Genomic DNA, 13,966 nt, shown 5'->3' on the forward strand with positions numbered 1-13,966 from the left:
TCATTTACCCACCCTTTATGGTTGTCTTTTATAATCTCATTATATTGCTTTAATCTGGGCACAGACATAAAAAGTGATGTATCGTACTTCCCTGCAGAATTCTGGTCTTGTGGCTTTGTCTTTCGACTTAATTAAATTCATAGGGTGAGTCATTTTGTAGTTAAGGTATTTTAACATTAAATGTTCTGTCCCCAAATTAAAGTTACCATTGATTTGTCACTGAACAGTAGATTTCCTCTCTTAGGTTTTTGTGGGTCTTGGTAACCTGTCGGTGTCTTTGAGTCTGAGTAACTAAACTACCGCTCGAAGAGATCTGAAATTAATGCTGGTCTTGGGTGACAGACCCATCAAAGGACAGCATTAGAAGAAATCTTAGATGATGAAGGAAAATTGGGAGAAGCATAAATGATTTGGGGTACACTGAAATGGATGATTATTGGGCACGATTTAGGGGCAGAACAAACAGAGGTTATACTGACAAAACCCAAACCCTAACTCTGGTCTTTACTTCCTAGAGGTCCCTGGGGCCTGTTGACACAGGAATAATGTCAAGTAGCGAAACACTGAGAAGAAAGAAAAGGATGGTCATGGACTGGGGAGGGGGCAGTGTTACTGGGGGTGGTCTCCTTAAGTGACAGTGAGCATCCTAGGAGTGAAGGGGAGCCCTGTGAGGTCCTCAGAAGGAAATATGCTCGGTGTAGGCAGAGGACAGAAAGAGGGTGGATGCAGCTGAGTGAAAGAATGCCAGGAGGAATATCAGGGGGTTAAGGCCTTGTGTCTAGTAGACCTTGACAAGAAAAAATACGGATTTTAGTCTAATTGTAATGGGAAACCATTGAAAGGTTATATGCAAGGGAATGGTGATAATTCTTAAAGAAGGGGAAGGAGACGTGGGGAGAGGGGAGGGAGATCAGACGAGCTACTCGCTACTCTCACGTGGGCAGGGGTAGAATGAAGCAGGGAGACAAGCTAGGAGGCTGGTGTAGTCACTCAGCTGAGAGCCAACAGTGGTTTGAACAAAAAAGCAACATTAAGAAGGGCCTAAAATAGGCTGACTTGAAGAAACTGAGTGAATCTAAAAGTAGGCTAACAACAATATGAATGGGATAAGTCACAGAAAAAGAAATGCGGATGGCTTTTAAGCGTATCCTCACACATAAGAGAAATGAAAATACAACTACTGTAGCTTGTGTTGGGAGAAAATTCAGAAACTCGGCACTGCATTCTTTGGTGATACTGAGGAAAGTTACATTCATATATTGCTGGTAAAAATGGGAGATTGGTCAACCCTTGAAGGGGAAGTTGGCACAGTCTCACTTAATCCAGAGATCCTACTAAAGGAATTTATTCTGAAGGTATAGGCTGCATATGTTGCATTATCTTCAGTAGCAAAATACTGGAAATAATTCAGATGTCCAGTAAGGGACTGGTAAACTAGCACATCCAGACACTGAAGAATTAGGGAGCTGTGAAGGAGCTCTCTCCACTGTTAATGACTTCATCTGCAGGGGATGTTAACCTGAAAAAAAATGGGGAGAAAATATACACCAATCTCCATGACAGAAGCAGGAGAAATGATATGTATTTGCTTATTAAAGAAGAAAAAGGAAGAACACTAGGAGAAATGCTTGCCCTTGGGTACTCTTATCCTCTTTCCTTTAGTGGGTGGCCTGACTCAATGACATGAGTTTGCACAAACAGAATCCTGTAGGACTGGGAAGCCTGGCGTGCTGCAGTCCATGGAGTTGCAAAGTCAGACACAACTTAGTGACTGAACAACAACAAAGCACTATCTACTTAAGATGTTATTTGGCTGAGGGTGATAAGTGGACATCAGTTTTCCTATGAAATGCTAAATGTTCACTTTTGGCTTTTGAGTTAATTTGTGAAAGCTGTGATGTGTCATTTATTATGCTTTATATAGTATATCCCCTCATGGATTGCAGCCTTGTCATGGTGAAGGGGCTTGTGTAACTCTGTGAAGCTATAGTGTATGGATTGCTCTTGAATTTCATTTGATTCTTATCGTGTTCTGAGTTAGGCAGTGTAGGGATTCTTCTCTGAGGTATAGAATTGTCCAAGGTTTTACTCATTTTTAAAACCTTGATAGATCAGGACTGTAAATTCCATGTACATGACATATAGGGATAAAATTTATTGATGTCATTTTGTGCTCTGCTTTGAAATACTACCTTTTTTCTCGCCCCTTTTAGAAAAATTGTTTATTTTTAGGGTATTAAAGCAATAAAACTTGAAGAGTTAAAACAGTAACATTGTATGATGTGAAATGAAATCACCATAGCTTGCAACCCAGAAAGGTTCCTAAAAGTCCAAGAAGCCCGAGCTAAGTACTCCTTAGAAATACATAAATCCAGGTATACTTACCTGTCTATCATCTCTTGGTCATCATCATTACAGCATTTGATTGAGGATTAAGGTAAGGCAGGACTGAGAACCAAGTTAGAGGCAAGTTGAGAAGCAGTTTGGAAGCCAGGTTGGTCAGAAACTGGGGAAGCAGGTCAGTTGAGGGGGTTGCAGGAGCATGCTGTGTGCCCTCCGGTGAGACAGCCCAGGTCAGCATCTGCTGGCAAGAACCGCTTGGCTAGGGTGTGAAGTGTGGACTCAGATGAAATCACCGGATGACTGTAAGACATGAAATGTAATATTAGCCATAAAACTAATATACTGTACGACTAGGGGTGATAGGGCAGTTCAGTAAATGGAGTAAACCTTTAAGTAAACTGGAGCCCAGAAGTTGGCCCAGAAAATGCTGACAGTCCTGTTTAATTGCAATATATTAAGTGAAAAAGAACTAAAGAGCCTCTTGATGAAGGTGAAAGTGAAAGAGGAGAGTGAAAAAGTTGGCTTAAAGCTCAACATTGAGAAAACCAAGATCATTGCATACAGTCCCATCACTTCATGGCAAATAGATGTGGAAACAGTGGCTGACTTTATTTTTCTGGGCTCCAAAATCACTGTGGATGGTGATTGCAGCCATGAAATTAAAAGACGCTTGCTCCTTAGAAGAAAAGTTATGACCAACCTAGACAGCATACTAAAAAGCAGAGACAAAAGGTCCATCTAGTCAAGGCCATGGTTTTTCAGTGGTCATGTATGGATGTGAGAGTTGGACTATACAGAAAGCTGAGCGCCAAAGAATTGATGCTTTTGAACTGTGGTGTTGGAGAAGACTCCTGAGAGTCCCTTGAACTGCAAGGAGATCCAACCAGTCCATCCTAAAGGAGATGAGTCCTGGATGTTCATTGGAAGGACTGATGTTGAAGGTGAAACTCCAATACTCTGGCCACCTGATGCAGAGAGCTGACTCATTTGAAAAGACCCTGATGCTGGGAAAGATTGAGGGCAGGCAGAGAAGGGGACAACAGCGGATGAGATGGTTGGATGGAATCACCGGCACAATGGACATGGGTTTGGGTGGACTCCGGGAGTTGGTGATGGACAGGGAGGCCTGGCGTGCTGCGATTCATGGGGTCGCAAAGAGTCGGACTCCACTGAACTGAACTGAACTGAAGTCAGTATGTTGGCATTAGTCTCCTCCTGTCAGATGATTTCTTAGTCACTACCCTCTCTCTGATATTTTGACAGGGAAAAATCATTTATTGACAGTTTGACAGCATAATTTTAACACTTTTAGGCTTCAGTAATGCATCTTGTTTGTCCTAAGTGGCCTTTATTTTCATATTTTTAACATCTGCAATTGAGATGGATCTCACGATTGATAGAATGTTAGGTTGGAGGAAAAGTAATGTTCAGTGACCTGGTATTTTACAGGTTTCCTCCTGGGAGTGTTTATATTAAGACCCCAACTTAAAATTTTTTAGCCATCCTTTTTCCACATAAGTCTATCATGCTGTCAAATAAGTTGCAATTTAAATTGGTAATATAAAAGTGATGGGTCTTAAAATATAACTTTAATGATAACCCCTAATCATAAGCTCAAGAATATTTCTCCTGGGTTAAAACATTCTTAAAGATTGCTAGAGAAGTAATTTTAGGAAGAATTCACATATAAAATGCACAGTAATTTCTCAAAATACCTCTAACATTACTGTGTGTGCTTGTGGGAGAGGGGATGAGGGGAAGTGTGGGTGGTAATGCTTTGCTTCAGAGTTGACAGTCTTACCTTTGTGACAGTGAAGAGTACGGTAGGTTTTTTTCATCGTCTCCTTAGACTCTTGGCAAAACAGTTAATGGAGTGTGCAGAAATATTGTGTGTATGTATGAGTTTACTGTCTAATGGCTTACCTGTCAAGTCTGTTATAAAATAGTGATGTAGTTTTCACTGGCAAAAAGTGCAAGTTGTATAGAAAATTGTTATATAGGCTGTAAACAGAAGATTAATATTTTCTGAAAACCTCATGCAAATTGACAGCAGTAAGGCCCTGGTATGTTTAGTATGTATGAATGATAGGCAGCTCACCAAAGTGGAAATGATGCTGATAATTATGGGAAAGTAGTAAAAACTGTGTAATCGAAAGAAATACAGATTAGATCTACAGTGCTGTTCCTTATTTATATTAGTAGAACTTCCCCCCCGCCTCTCAACTGTACAGAGCAGGGGTCGGAACTAAAACTGTCATGATTGGTAGTATTATACATTAATGTGGCCCCACCTTCTTCAGGAAGCAGTTTAGCACTGTACCTTGAGCCATGAAAATGATCTAACCTTTTGGCTTAGACATCCCACTTTTGAAGATCTTTGCTAAGGAGATAAAACCATTATTTATTTAAAAAGCTGTATAACTATAGATGAAAAGTTTCCTCATCAAAGAATAGAACGTTGTAAGTACCTAAACCCCAGCAATAGGGGATTGGCTAAGTCCAGCACAGGAATAACGCTTGATGGACTGTTGTGTATTCATTAAACAGTAAATATGCAACAGTGAGATGTAGAAGGGTTGTTAGTAACAAGAAGACATAAATTATACACTAATTAGAGCTTTTTCTAATGTATAAGGAAAACAACTAAAAGTAAGGGTTGTAAGTCTGTGGGTTAATTTTTAAATAGGGTCATTTTGGCTCATGCAAATTTTTGTTCATGACATTTGTTAAAGGAATGAGCAAGTGACTTTTACCTTTCCCCACCTTCATTGTGATCATCAGTACTGCTGGTTAACCAGGTCTCTTTCAGTTGCAAGTTTGAGAAAATGTCTCAGAATAGCTTAAATTAAAAAATATATATATTGACTTTTATATAACTGGAGTTGAATGAGTAAATTAAGCAGTACTTGACCCAGGAGTTCAATGACCTCACAGCCTATCTCAGTTCTGCTGTCCTCTATTGATCTCTCCTGAAAAGCCTTTCCCCTCATGATGGCAAGAGGAGTGTCCAGCAGCCCCAGACTAGCTAAGGGTCCTAGGGCACCCCTCTGCCTTCTTCTGCTTCTTGGAAAGTTCCAGGAAAGCTGTGATCTGTCAGTCAGTTCTGGGTCATGTGCCCACCCTTGAAACCTCTAGGGTAGGGTAGGGGGAGTGCCAGCTCTTTTCTGATCACTTGGGCAAGTTTACTTTTTTCCTGCATGTTGTCATTTCTTTTATCCCAGCCTTCTTGATTTCTATATATAGATCCGTAGTAGCACATCATAGCATACCTGTAACACACCCTGGTTTGGCAGGGGTGTGTGTGTGTGTGTGTGTGTTTGGCAGGGGTGTGTGTGTGTGTGTGTGTGTGTATGTTAAAGCTTGCTTCTCTTTGATCCTGACACTTATTTTCCCTGGACTTCCATTGACTCTTGTTAAATTTTACCATTCCATAAACCCTGATGAAAAATATGGCTACTTTGCAAGCATTTCTGCTTATTTTTTAGATTCCAGTGTAGTCTGTTTACTTTCTGGTACAAGTAAGTAGTCATGAATCCTTTCAGAAGCCTTAGGTCGAAAGTCTGTGCCTGTCAACTTTGTGTATAACTGAAATAATTTATTTTCCCAGTGTCCCACTTTTCAAATCTGTAGGGGGGAAAAAACTTTAAAATAATTTTATGGGTCTTTTACATAAAACTGTTGAGTAGAATATTTTCTCCAAAAACAGCTTAATAAACTCCAAATGCAGTGAAGGAATTTTCACGAAGAACAAAGCAGTCGGTTTAGCTATGTAAATTTCTAGTGCTGGCAGTAACAATTAAATTCCCATTAAACCAGGAAGTCCCAAATTACTGTTCATGCAAAATTCTTTCTTTGGGGAAGAAAAGGCTTCTAGGTAGATAACATTTGTTAAATGCTGGGTCAGACAGAATTCACTATGGGACTGGTTAGTTTTTATTTATTTTTTCATTTATTTTTATTAGTTGGAGGGTAATTACTTTACAATATTGTAGTAGTTTTTGCCATACGGGATGGGGAACACATGGTTAGTTTTTAATATATCAATGTGTATATTCTTTTGATTCTCAGCGATAATGTGTAAATCACGTTGACCACCAAAGTCCCCTTTAAAAATAGGCCAATTATTATGTGGTTTGGGAAATGCTGCCTTAACTGTTGCTCTTTAAAAATCTTGGTCCAGTTTCTTAAAAGATTGTTTAATTGGTTTGAGGTGGACTTCACTAAGTAACTGCCCATAGGGCTTTTACGTTTGTTTTAAACAACAACCTTACTGTCCAGCATGGCAGCCTGTGCTTGCTTGATATTTCTGCCTAAATAGAAGACTGTCCCACCTTGGTGCAAGGTGAACTGCCAGCAGACCCACCTTTTTTATGTAGGTATGGGCAAAATTTTTTTCAAGCAGCCCTTTGATGTGCTCCAGGAAATACTGTTACTGAAGCCCTCTATTAATCATGCAGCATGAAAGGAAGAAGTGAGAGCTTAGCTTTGGAAATAGAGGGCAAAGTTAAAACTCACTATCCTGGAAGTGTTCCTATGGATCAGAACATTGAACTCTTATGTAATCCTCTTAAATCTGCCATGATGAATAGCCCCTAGATAAACGGCAGCCAACTAAATGAGTTGGTTTGTTGAGTGTAGTTGGAATTAGCCATTAGATTGTCTGAAGAACGTTTGCCAAAAGCAGCTCATTTGGTTATAGCATATTTGATTGATCTGGTATCTGATAGTAAGTGACTACAGCATAACTTGCTTCTTGAGACTTCTTGAAATGTGCTAGTAATATCAGCTTAAAGAGAGGTGACTGAATTTTTAATCAATATGTAGGAGGGGAATCACATACATGATTTGCCTAAAAGTGGCATAGATTAAGTGCAAGTTAAAAAAAAAAAAAAAGCCTAAGACATAGCCCTGGTTTTATTCCACATATATGGAGAATTTCTACAATTTTTCTGTTTCCCAATAGAATTTTTGTATTGTTGCCTTTACTACAGTTTCCTTCTTGTCATTACTAAACGCTCTTCTTAAGACTATTAAACTTGATTAAAATCAGCGTGTAGCTGTTTTAAAAGTCATGTCTTTTTCTACTCAACTAAATTGTCACACCTTTTTCTTTTTCCTGTGCAGACTTAGCTTTGGAATCAAACCCTTTTGACCACCCAAGGGCAAGCACAATTTTCCGGAGCAAATCTGAAACGGACGGTAAGACAGTGTTTTCCCCCCCTGAGAAAAAGATTGAAAACTGTTTTTGTTTTGTGTATTATAGGAAGATACAGAAAAGCACTTAGAATGGTTTAATTTTTTTTTTTCATATGTGATAATATTTTAATATGTGATGTTTTATTTTAATATGTGATGATACATTTTTCATTTAGGTGTCACTGTTTTAATGAGGAAAAACACCCAGACCATCTGTTTATACACTTTGCTATTTCTTTATCAGCAGTCAGCTTGCCACATGATTTAGTTGTGGTCTGTTTTTCCATGCTACTTTGTCCTTTTCCTTTCGCTCCAAGAGCACATGAGGTAAAGATGAATGACACGGTTTAGGTCACAGTTAGGTCTTCATAATCAGTTGTTATGTATGGGAGTCGAGGCTTGTGATTTCGGCACCATTTTGCACAGTGCTCAACCGGGTGAACCTCTCTCACATCCAGATTCATGTGAATTTTTAAGTTCTTTTAAAAGTTCTTATAAGAACTTTTAGCTCTTCAAAGTTCTTTCATCCTGATGTAGTGCTGGGTCAGGGTAATCAGACCAATGTGCCTGCCATATGGGATTTTCCAGAAGGTTATCCTCAGTGTGGGAAACCTTGTGTAAATTTCCAGTGTCCTGCTTGTTTTAAGATGAGAATCAGAAGTTTTTGCACTCCTGCTTGTCTTGCCTGCTTGTCTTCCTTAATATATGTTAAATCCTAGTTTATTTGCTAAAAAGCCATATATGATCAGGTTTTTCGGTTGTTTATGAGAGCAGGAATACCAGAAGTGAACGTTCTATAATATTTGAAGTAATGCAGCACAGTAAAAAATAGAGGGTTCTTTTCCTCTTTTATTTTCATTAGATTACTGGTTTTTATCAAAGGGTCTGTCTCAGGAACAGCCAGACGGAAGAGGGCCAGGCATGGGGGCAGGGCCCAGAGTGTACCACATGTTCTCCAACCTGGGAGCTCCTGGGGTTTCTAGTTTGCATTTTCTTAAAGTGTGTGTACTTTGCCTTGAGGCAATTATTTTTAGTTAGGATTACTGTATTTCTCAGTCTTTTCCAGACTCCTGAGCTGCTCACACTGTAGAGAGACGGTGGAGAGAGCAAAAGAAACACTCTCCCATGCCCCTGTCTCTCCTCAGTCTAAAGGAATTCGTGCTTGTGATGCCATGGGAAAGTGTATGGCCTAAGACCCTCTTTGAGCTTATATTCTTCTGGCCTTTGTTGGAGCAAAACAGTTCTATGTGCTGTCGATGTATGTTCAGTGAGGTCAGCACGTATGTTAAAATTTATAGATTACTTTTCAGTGTGTAAAGAACCTGTATTTTTTAAGTTGGGTGTTTGAGTAGGTGACCAATAAGTGGTTCGGGATGCTTCCAGAGACACGGGTGCTTGACCAGAAACTGGAACTTGGAGTTGTCATCTGTTAATCCTGGTGACTAAAGTACATGTAGAACTAGAAAATACTACATACTGTGCAGCTGGTAAATTTTTTTATCAGCTAAATATCTCACCTGGCCTAATTTGCTTTGTCCTTTTCTTTTGTAAATGGAGAGTCTTTGATTTGTACCTAATACAGAGTATCTGTTAGTATTAGTCAAATAGTAAAACTAAGTTTTTAAATATTATTTATAGGATTCATTTTGCTGGGTGGTTTAAATTATATATTTTGTTGGAAGTTATTTTAAAAAACAGAATGAAATTTTAACTCATTGTGTATATTGGTAATCCATCAGATAATTAGTGACTTATTTTTCTATGGTAGTTTTATCAGAATTCATCAGTTAGTTTTTTTTTTTTTATTCTTAGTGCGAGAAAAGAGGAAGAGCAACCATTTAAACCATGTGAGTAAATAGTTGAAAAGTTAAGAAATCAATAGTTTGATTAATTAAAAGTATGTCTGCCATGATTCCTAAAAAGTATGATGGATCCAATACTGTTAGCATTTAACCTCTTATTTATAAAATTTCTGAATCTCTAGTTCCTAATTATCAAGTATATTCAGAAAGGTTTTTGACTTAGTAGTACCCTTTTTTTTTTAAGGGTCCTGACATTTAAGTTAAATTTCAATAATATGGTTATAGCATAAAGATCTACCTTAAATTCTTTTGCCTTAAATTTTTTATCTTAGTTTTTAACCAAAGTAATAAAAGTGTAATAGGTAATTTAATTTTTAGCACCGTCCATTGACTTCTTGGCACAACAGGTGAAAGCTTAACCTCCTCGTCCACCGTGATTTTATTTCCCTCCTTCTGGTCCCTTTACATGCATCAGTTTTTGTTAAATCGGAATCACTGTTTACTTTATTATGACTAAGCAAGTATTGTTCATTGCTGAGCCATATAGTTCTCTGTGCCACCTCCTTATACACCTTTCATTCTTTTTCTTCAATATTAATGAAATCTGAGCACTTCTACACTTCTCAGGATAATCCAGTTCTGCTTTTTCTAGCAAACATGATCTCACACAGCCCAACATAGTTGAGTAGCTCCCTGGCCAGTCTCCCTGTTTTCACATTCTTCATTTTTGTTCTGTGGAATTAATTTCCTGACTATATTCACTCTAACAGCTATTTTTTCCCCCAAATGTTGTAACATTTGTCACATGCCTATCAAAAATATTTACCATCCAGAAAACCACATCTGTTCCATTTCTTCTTGGAGACACTCTTCGCCAACCTTTTGTCTTCCTACCTCCTACATACTAATGATTCCTGGACTAGCTCTGTGCCTGTTTTCCTGGGATATCTATGTGAAGTCACCTGGGATCTCACATCACTGCTCTCTCGTGTTGGATCGCCTATGTCCTAGATTCTGTTTCCCTCTGTCCTGTTTTACTGGAGCACATTTTCCTGGAAAAAGGCACATGAGCAAAAATTTTATAAAGACCTAGCCTCTGTGAAACTCCTTCTATTTGATACAGTGTAGAATTCTAGGTCGAAACTAATTTTTGCAGTTTTAGAGACATTTCCCTCTTGTCTTCTCATTTACAGTGTTGCTCTTAAATCTATTGAATTTGATACATTGTATATTACCAAGTTAGTCTTTTCTCCATTCCTTCCTCCTGTGGAACTTTGTAGTACCCTCTGTCTTTGTGGGGTTTTGAAATTTCATAACATGGTTTGGTATAGACCTTGTCACGCTATTGGGGCATTTAAACATGCAGAACATCTTTTCTTCTAGTGAATTTTTTTGTGTGCTGCTTTGGTATTTTCTGTTTTTTTCTTTTGGATTCCTGTTAGATGTTGACAATTTTAGAGCAATATTTCTGTACAGATTTTTTTCCCCTTCTGTTTTCCATTTTGTCTTCTTGTCCTACTTCATGGAGGTTTCCTTGACTCTGCTCTAATCCTTCTATTGAATATATTGTTTTGTCTACCTTATTTTTTAGAGTTCTCTTCCATCCTTTCATTCTTTTTTTCACTGATGCAATTTCTCATCTTTCTGTAGATGTTGAAGATTTTTTTTTAAGTTTTTATTTGCTCCTGGATTTTTATCATTCCCATCAGTTCCTTCTCCCTGCTTTGATCTGTGACTTCTTGGAGGTTTCCCTCAAACATGTGATGGTCCCTCGCTGTCTGTTAAGATCTAATTGGAAGCATCACTTTGCTAACTGATAGACCTCACTGCACGGATTTGGCGACCACGTCTCTGAATTTTGAACCTGCCTTGGGTTCTGTAAGCCAGATTGGTTTTGTTGTTCCTGGCCCAGTCACTCTGTAGTTCCAAGGTTGTGCTTCCTCTGTTATGCCATGTCAGTTACTACTCCTTTATCTCATTTTTTCATCTTTCAAACATCAAAAATCATCTGCAGTTTATCCTGTCTTGGGTACAGCTTTTTTGACAAAATACTTTTAATTCTAATGAGATGATATCTCTGAAAGAAGGTGGGAAAAGAAGTAGATTTGTGGTTGGTCCACTCAAAGTTGGATTTATACTTTGAATGTAAATTCTCAGTTTAAAAGTTTTAATTCAGTATAGTTAATGATACTGACTCAGACAGTACTTTCTATTATACCTACAATTAGAATACTGCACGTTTCTACTAAGGCCTTGATAAGAATCCTGTTCAGACTACTCATCCTGCCACATTGGCCATTAACGTGCAGTAATGTGGATGGAGCAGTTTACACTCATGCACTTCTTGTTGTTTTGTTGCTAAGTCAGACATGACTCTTCTGCAACCCCAGGGACTGTATCCCACCAGGCTCCCCTGTTCATGGACTTTTCCAGGCAAGAATACTGGAGTGGGTTGCTATTTCCTTCTTCAGGGGATCTTCCTGATTGAGGGATCAAACCTGCGTCTCCTGCATTGGCAGGTGGATTCTTCACCCACTGAGCCACCAGGGAAGCCCCACGCTAATGCATAGAATATTACAAAATTTTAAGTTAAAGTCTTAATAATTATTAATAAACACATCTAAAGCTTGTGGAAAGGGGAAGAAAAAAGTGAATTTCAGCTTAATTTTTTTGATGGGTTAAACTCAGAGGCAGTAGGCAGGATGGGAAGATTCACTTGGGTGGAGGCAGAATTTCAACAGGTGCTTGACTTTTAATGATAAGTTTTGGGGGGGATTGTTACTTATTAGTCTTCCAGTATGATGATTTTCTAGTCTTTGCCATTAACACTGAAGTCTACTAAGTAAGCCTTTTCCCTTCTTGTAAAGATTGTAGAAGTCCATCTGTTCTGTCCTTAGCTCTGAATGAAGGTAAATACTCTTCTTCATTGAACATTAAACTATCAGTGAGTGGGTTCTGCTGTTTGATTTTTGTATTTGCATTTTATATCATTAATCTTTGTCAGTGTAGTTTATTGAGGTTTTGAGCCAGTGATGATAAGTCTTTAATCATAAAGGACAGTTACCTTAAATTTTAAAGTGAGATGAGGGGAAAGTAACCTGTTGGCAGCTAATACATCCAGGCTTTGCTCAGAGGCTTTAATTCTGCCATCCTTTAGTGAATAGTAGATGCCAAAAGTTTGAATCGCTTCAGGAGTAGGCCTGGAGAAGTGTTCACTATTTCTTTGGTAGGATCTAGCCAGTAGTCTGTAGGTTACTGATAGACTAAATGAGCGCCCGTAGTCTGTAGGGCTACGTCTGATTAAACTTCTTAAACGTTTCAGCACTAATATTTCCAAAGATAAACAGATATAATTCATAATAAAGAAAAAGTTTTAATAGAGAAAAACGGGATAAATGTTACCCAAAGCCAAAGCTCTACAAACTAGTCTATATTTTGGTGCATTTTCTTACTATTTTTATTCCCCTCATAGGTAGATTTTATAGTCAGAACTGACTTTTACTGTGTGTAATGTGTCATACTCTTAATAGTGGTGACCTTTTAAAAGATAACTTCATTTAGAATATAACTATTTGAATGAACAGTTTTCATGCTGTGTCTCTTTTGAGATTCTGAAATTACACATTAACCAGATGGCTTAAGGAATATATGAGTTTCAGTTGAAATCATTTCTAGCTTGAAGGAGAAATTCTTCCAAATCGTGGTACTTTTCAGGTATGTTATGTGTAGAACTTTTTGTTAATAAGGAGTAAGTGGCCTTGCCATAAAATACCTGAAACAAGCAAAACGGTGGCTTATACACCCATTTGGATAGTTCTTATTATTGGCTACTGGCAATGTTTATTTAAATGCTCTGTATTTAAAAAAAAAACATTGACTAGACTTTCTCCTTGTTTCACCTTTGATGCGTTTGTGGAGGACATGGATAGAGTGTGACAGCGTGGTGAAAACTATTTTAATAGAAGGAAGGAAGGCTCATCGGAATTAGTAAACAAAACCCAAGAAAACCAAGTGTTAAAACTGTTTGTGTTCTGTGGTATTAAAGAATGCTATTACTCAGAGCTACTGACAGTGACTGGGATTTGATTATTGGCCTTTACTTAAAGGAAGAGAATTGTCCTCACATAGTTCAGGCTGTTTTAGTATTTGACTATGGCTGTGTTTTGGGCTCTTCACAAATAAATGGATACTTCTAAAGCGTTTTAAAGATAGCTTGTTCTCTAGAGGGTCTGACAAAGCTCTTTGTCACCTACCCAGCACCACTGCAGATAGTTTGAATGTGTATCATTAGCATGATTTACCTTCCAGTTGTAATCGATCTTAAATAATTGGTCAAATGCTTCTTGATTCCTCATTTGTCCCAGATTCTGTTCTCAGCAGCTGGAGGAGGAGCAGTAAGACTCTGTCACCTGGAGGAGCTTGTTTGCTTACTTAGGAGGGGGATACCAGGCAAGCAGTTGAGACCATGTAACAGGTGGTGAAACAGAGGTGTAAGTGTGCAGAAAGGTAGAAGTTTGGTGGTGTGGCTGCTGGCTGAGGTTTGCTGGAGGTCGATGGGGTCAAGCTTGCTGGGACAAGGAGGAGGAAGAAGCCACTGCAGGCAGAGAGCAGCATGTGCAAGGCAG

At 38.5% G+C, this 13,966-nt stretch overlaps 1 protein-coding gene across 16 annotated transcripts in view; it reads left to right on the forward strand.

Annotated features, from left to right (window-relative positions):
- The window catches only part of LOC122696614 (cyclin-Y-like protein 1), a 248,887-nt gene that overhangs the window by 215,016 nt on the left and 19,905 nt on the right, over positions 1 to 13,966 (forward strand). For all 16 annotated transcript variants that reach the window (XM_043906861.1, XM_043906850.1, XM_043906851.1 and 13 more), the window contains 2 exons: positions 7,468 to 7,542; positions 9,352 to 9,386. In XM_043906861.1, coding sequence (XP_043762796.1) covers positions 7,468 to 7,542; positions 9,352 to 9,386 — 110 coding nt within the window. The remainder of the gene's footprint in view (positions 1 to 7,467; positions 7,543 to 9,351; positions 9,387 to 13,966) is intronic.

Source organism: Cervus elaphus, chromosome 6, assembly GCF_910594005.1.
Source record: "Cervus elaphus chromosome 6, mCerEla1.1, whole genome shotgun sequence".
Lineage (NCBI taxonomy): Eukaryota > Metazoa > Chordata > Mammalia > Artiodactyla > Cervidae > Cervus > Cervus elaphus.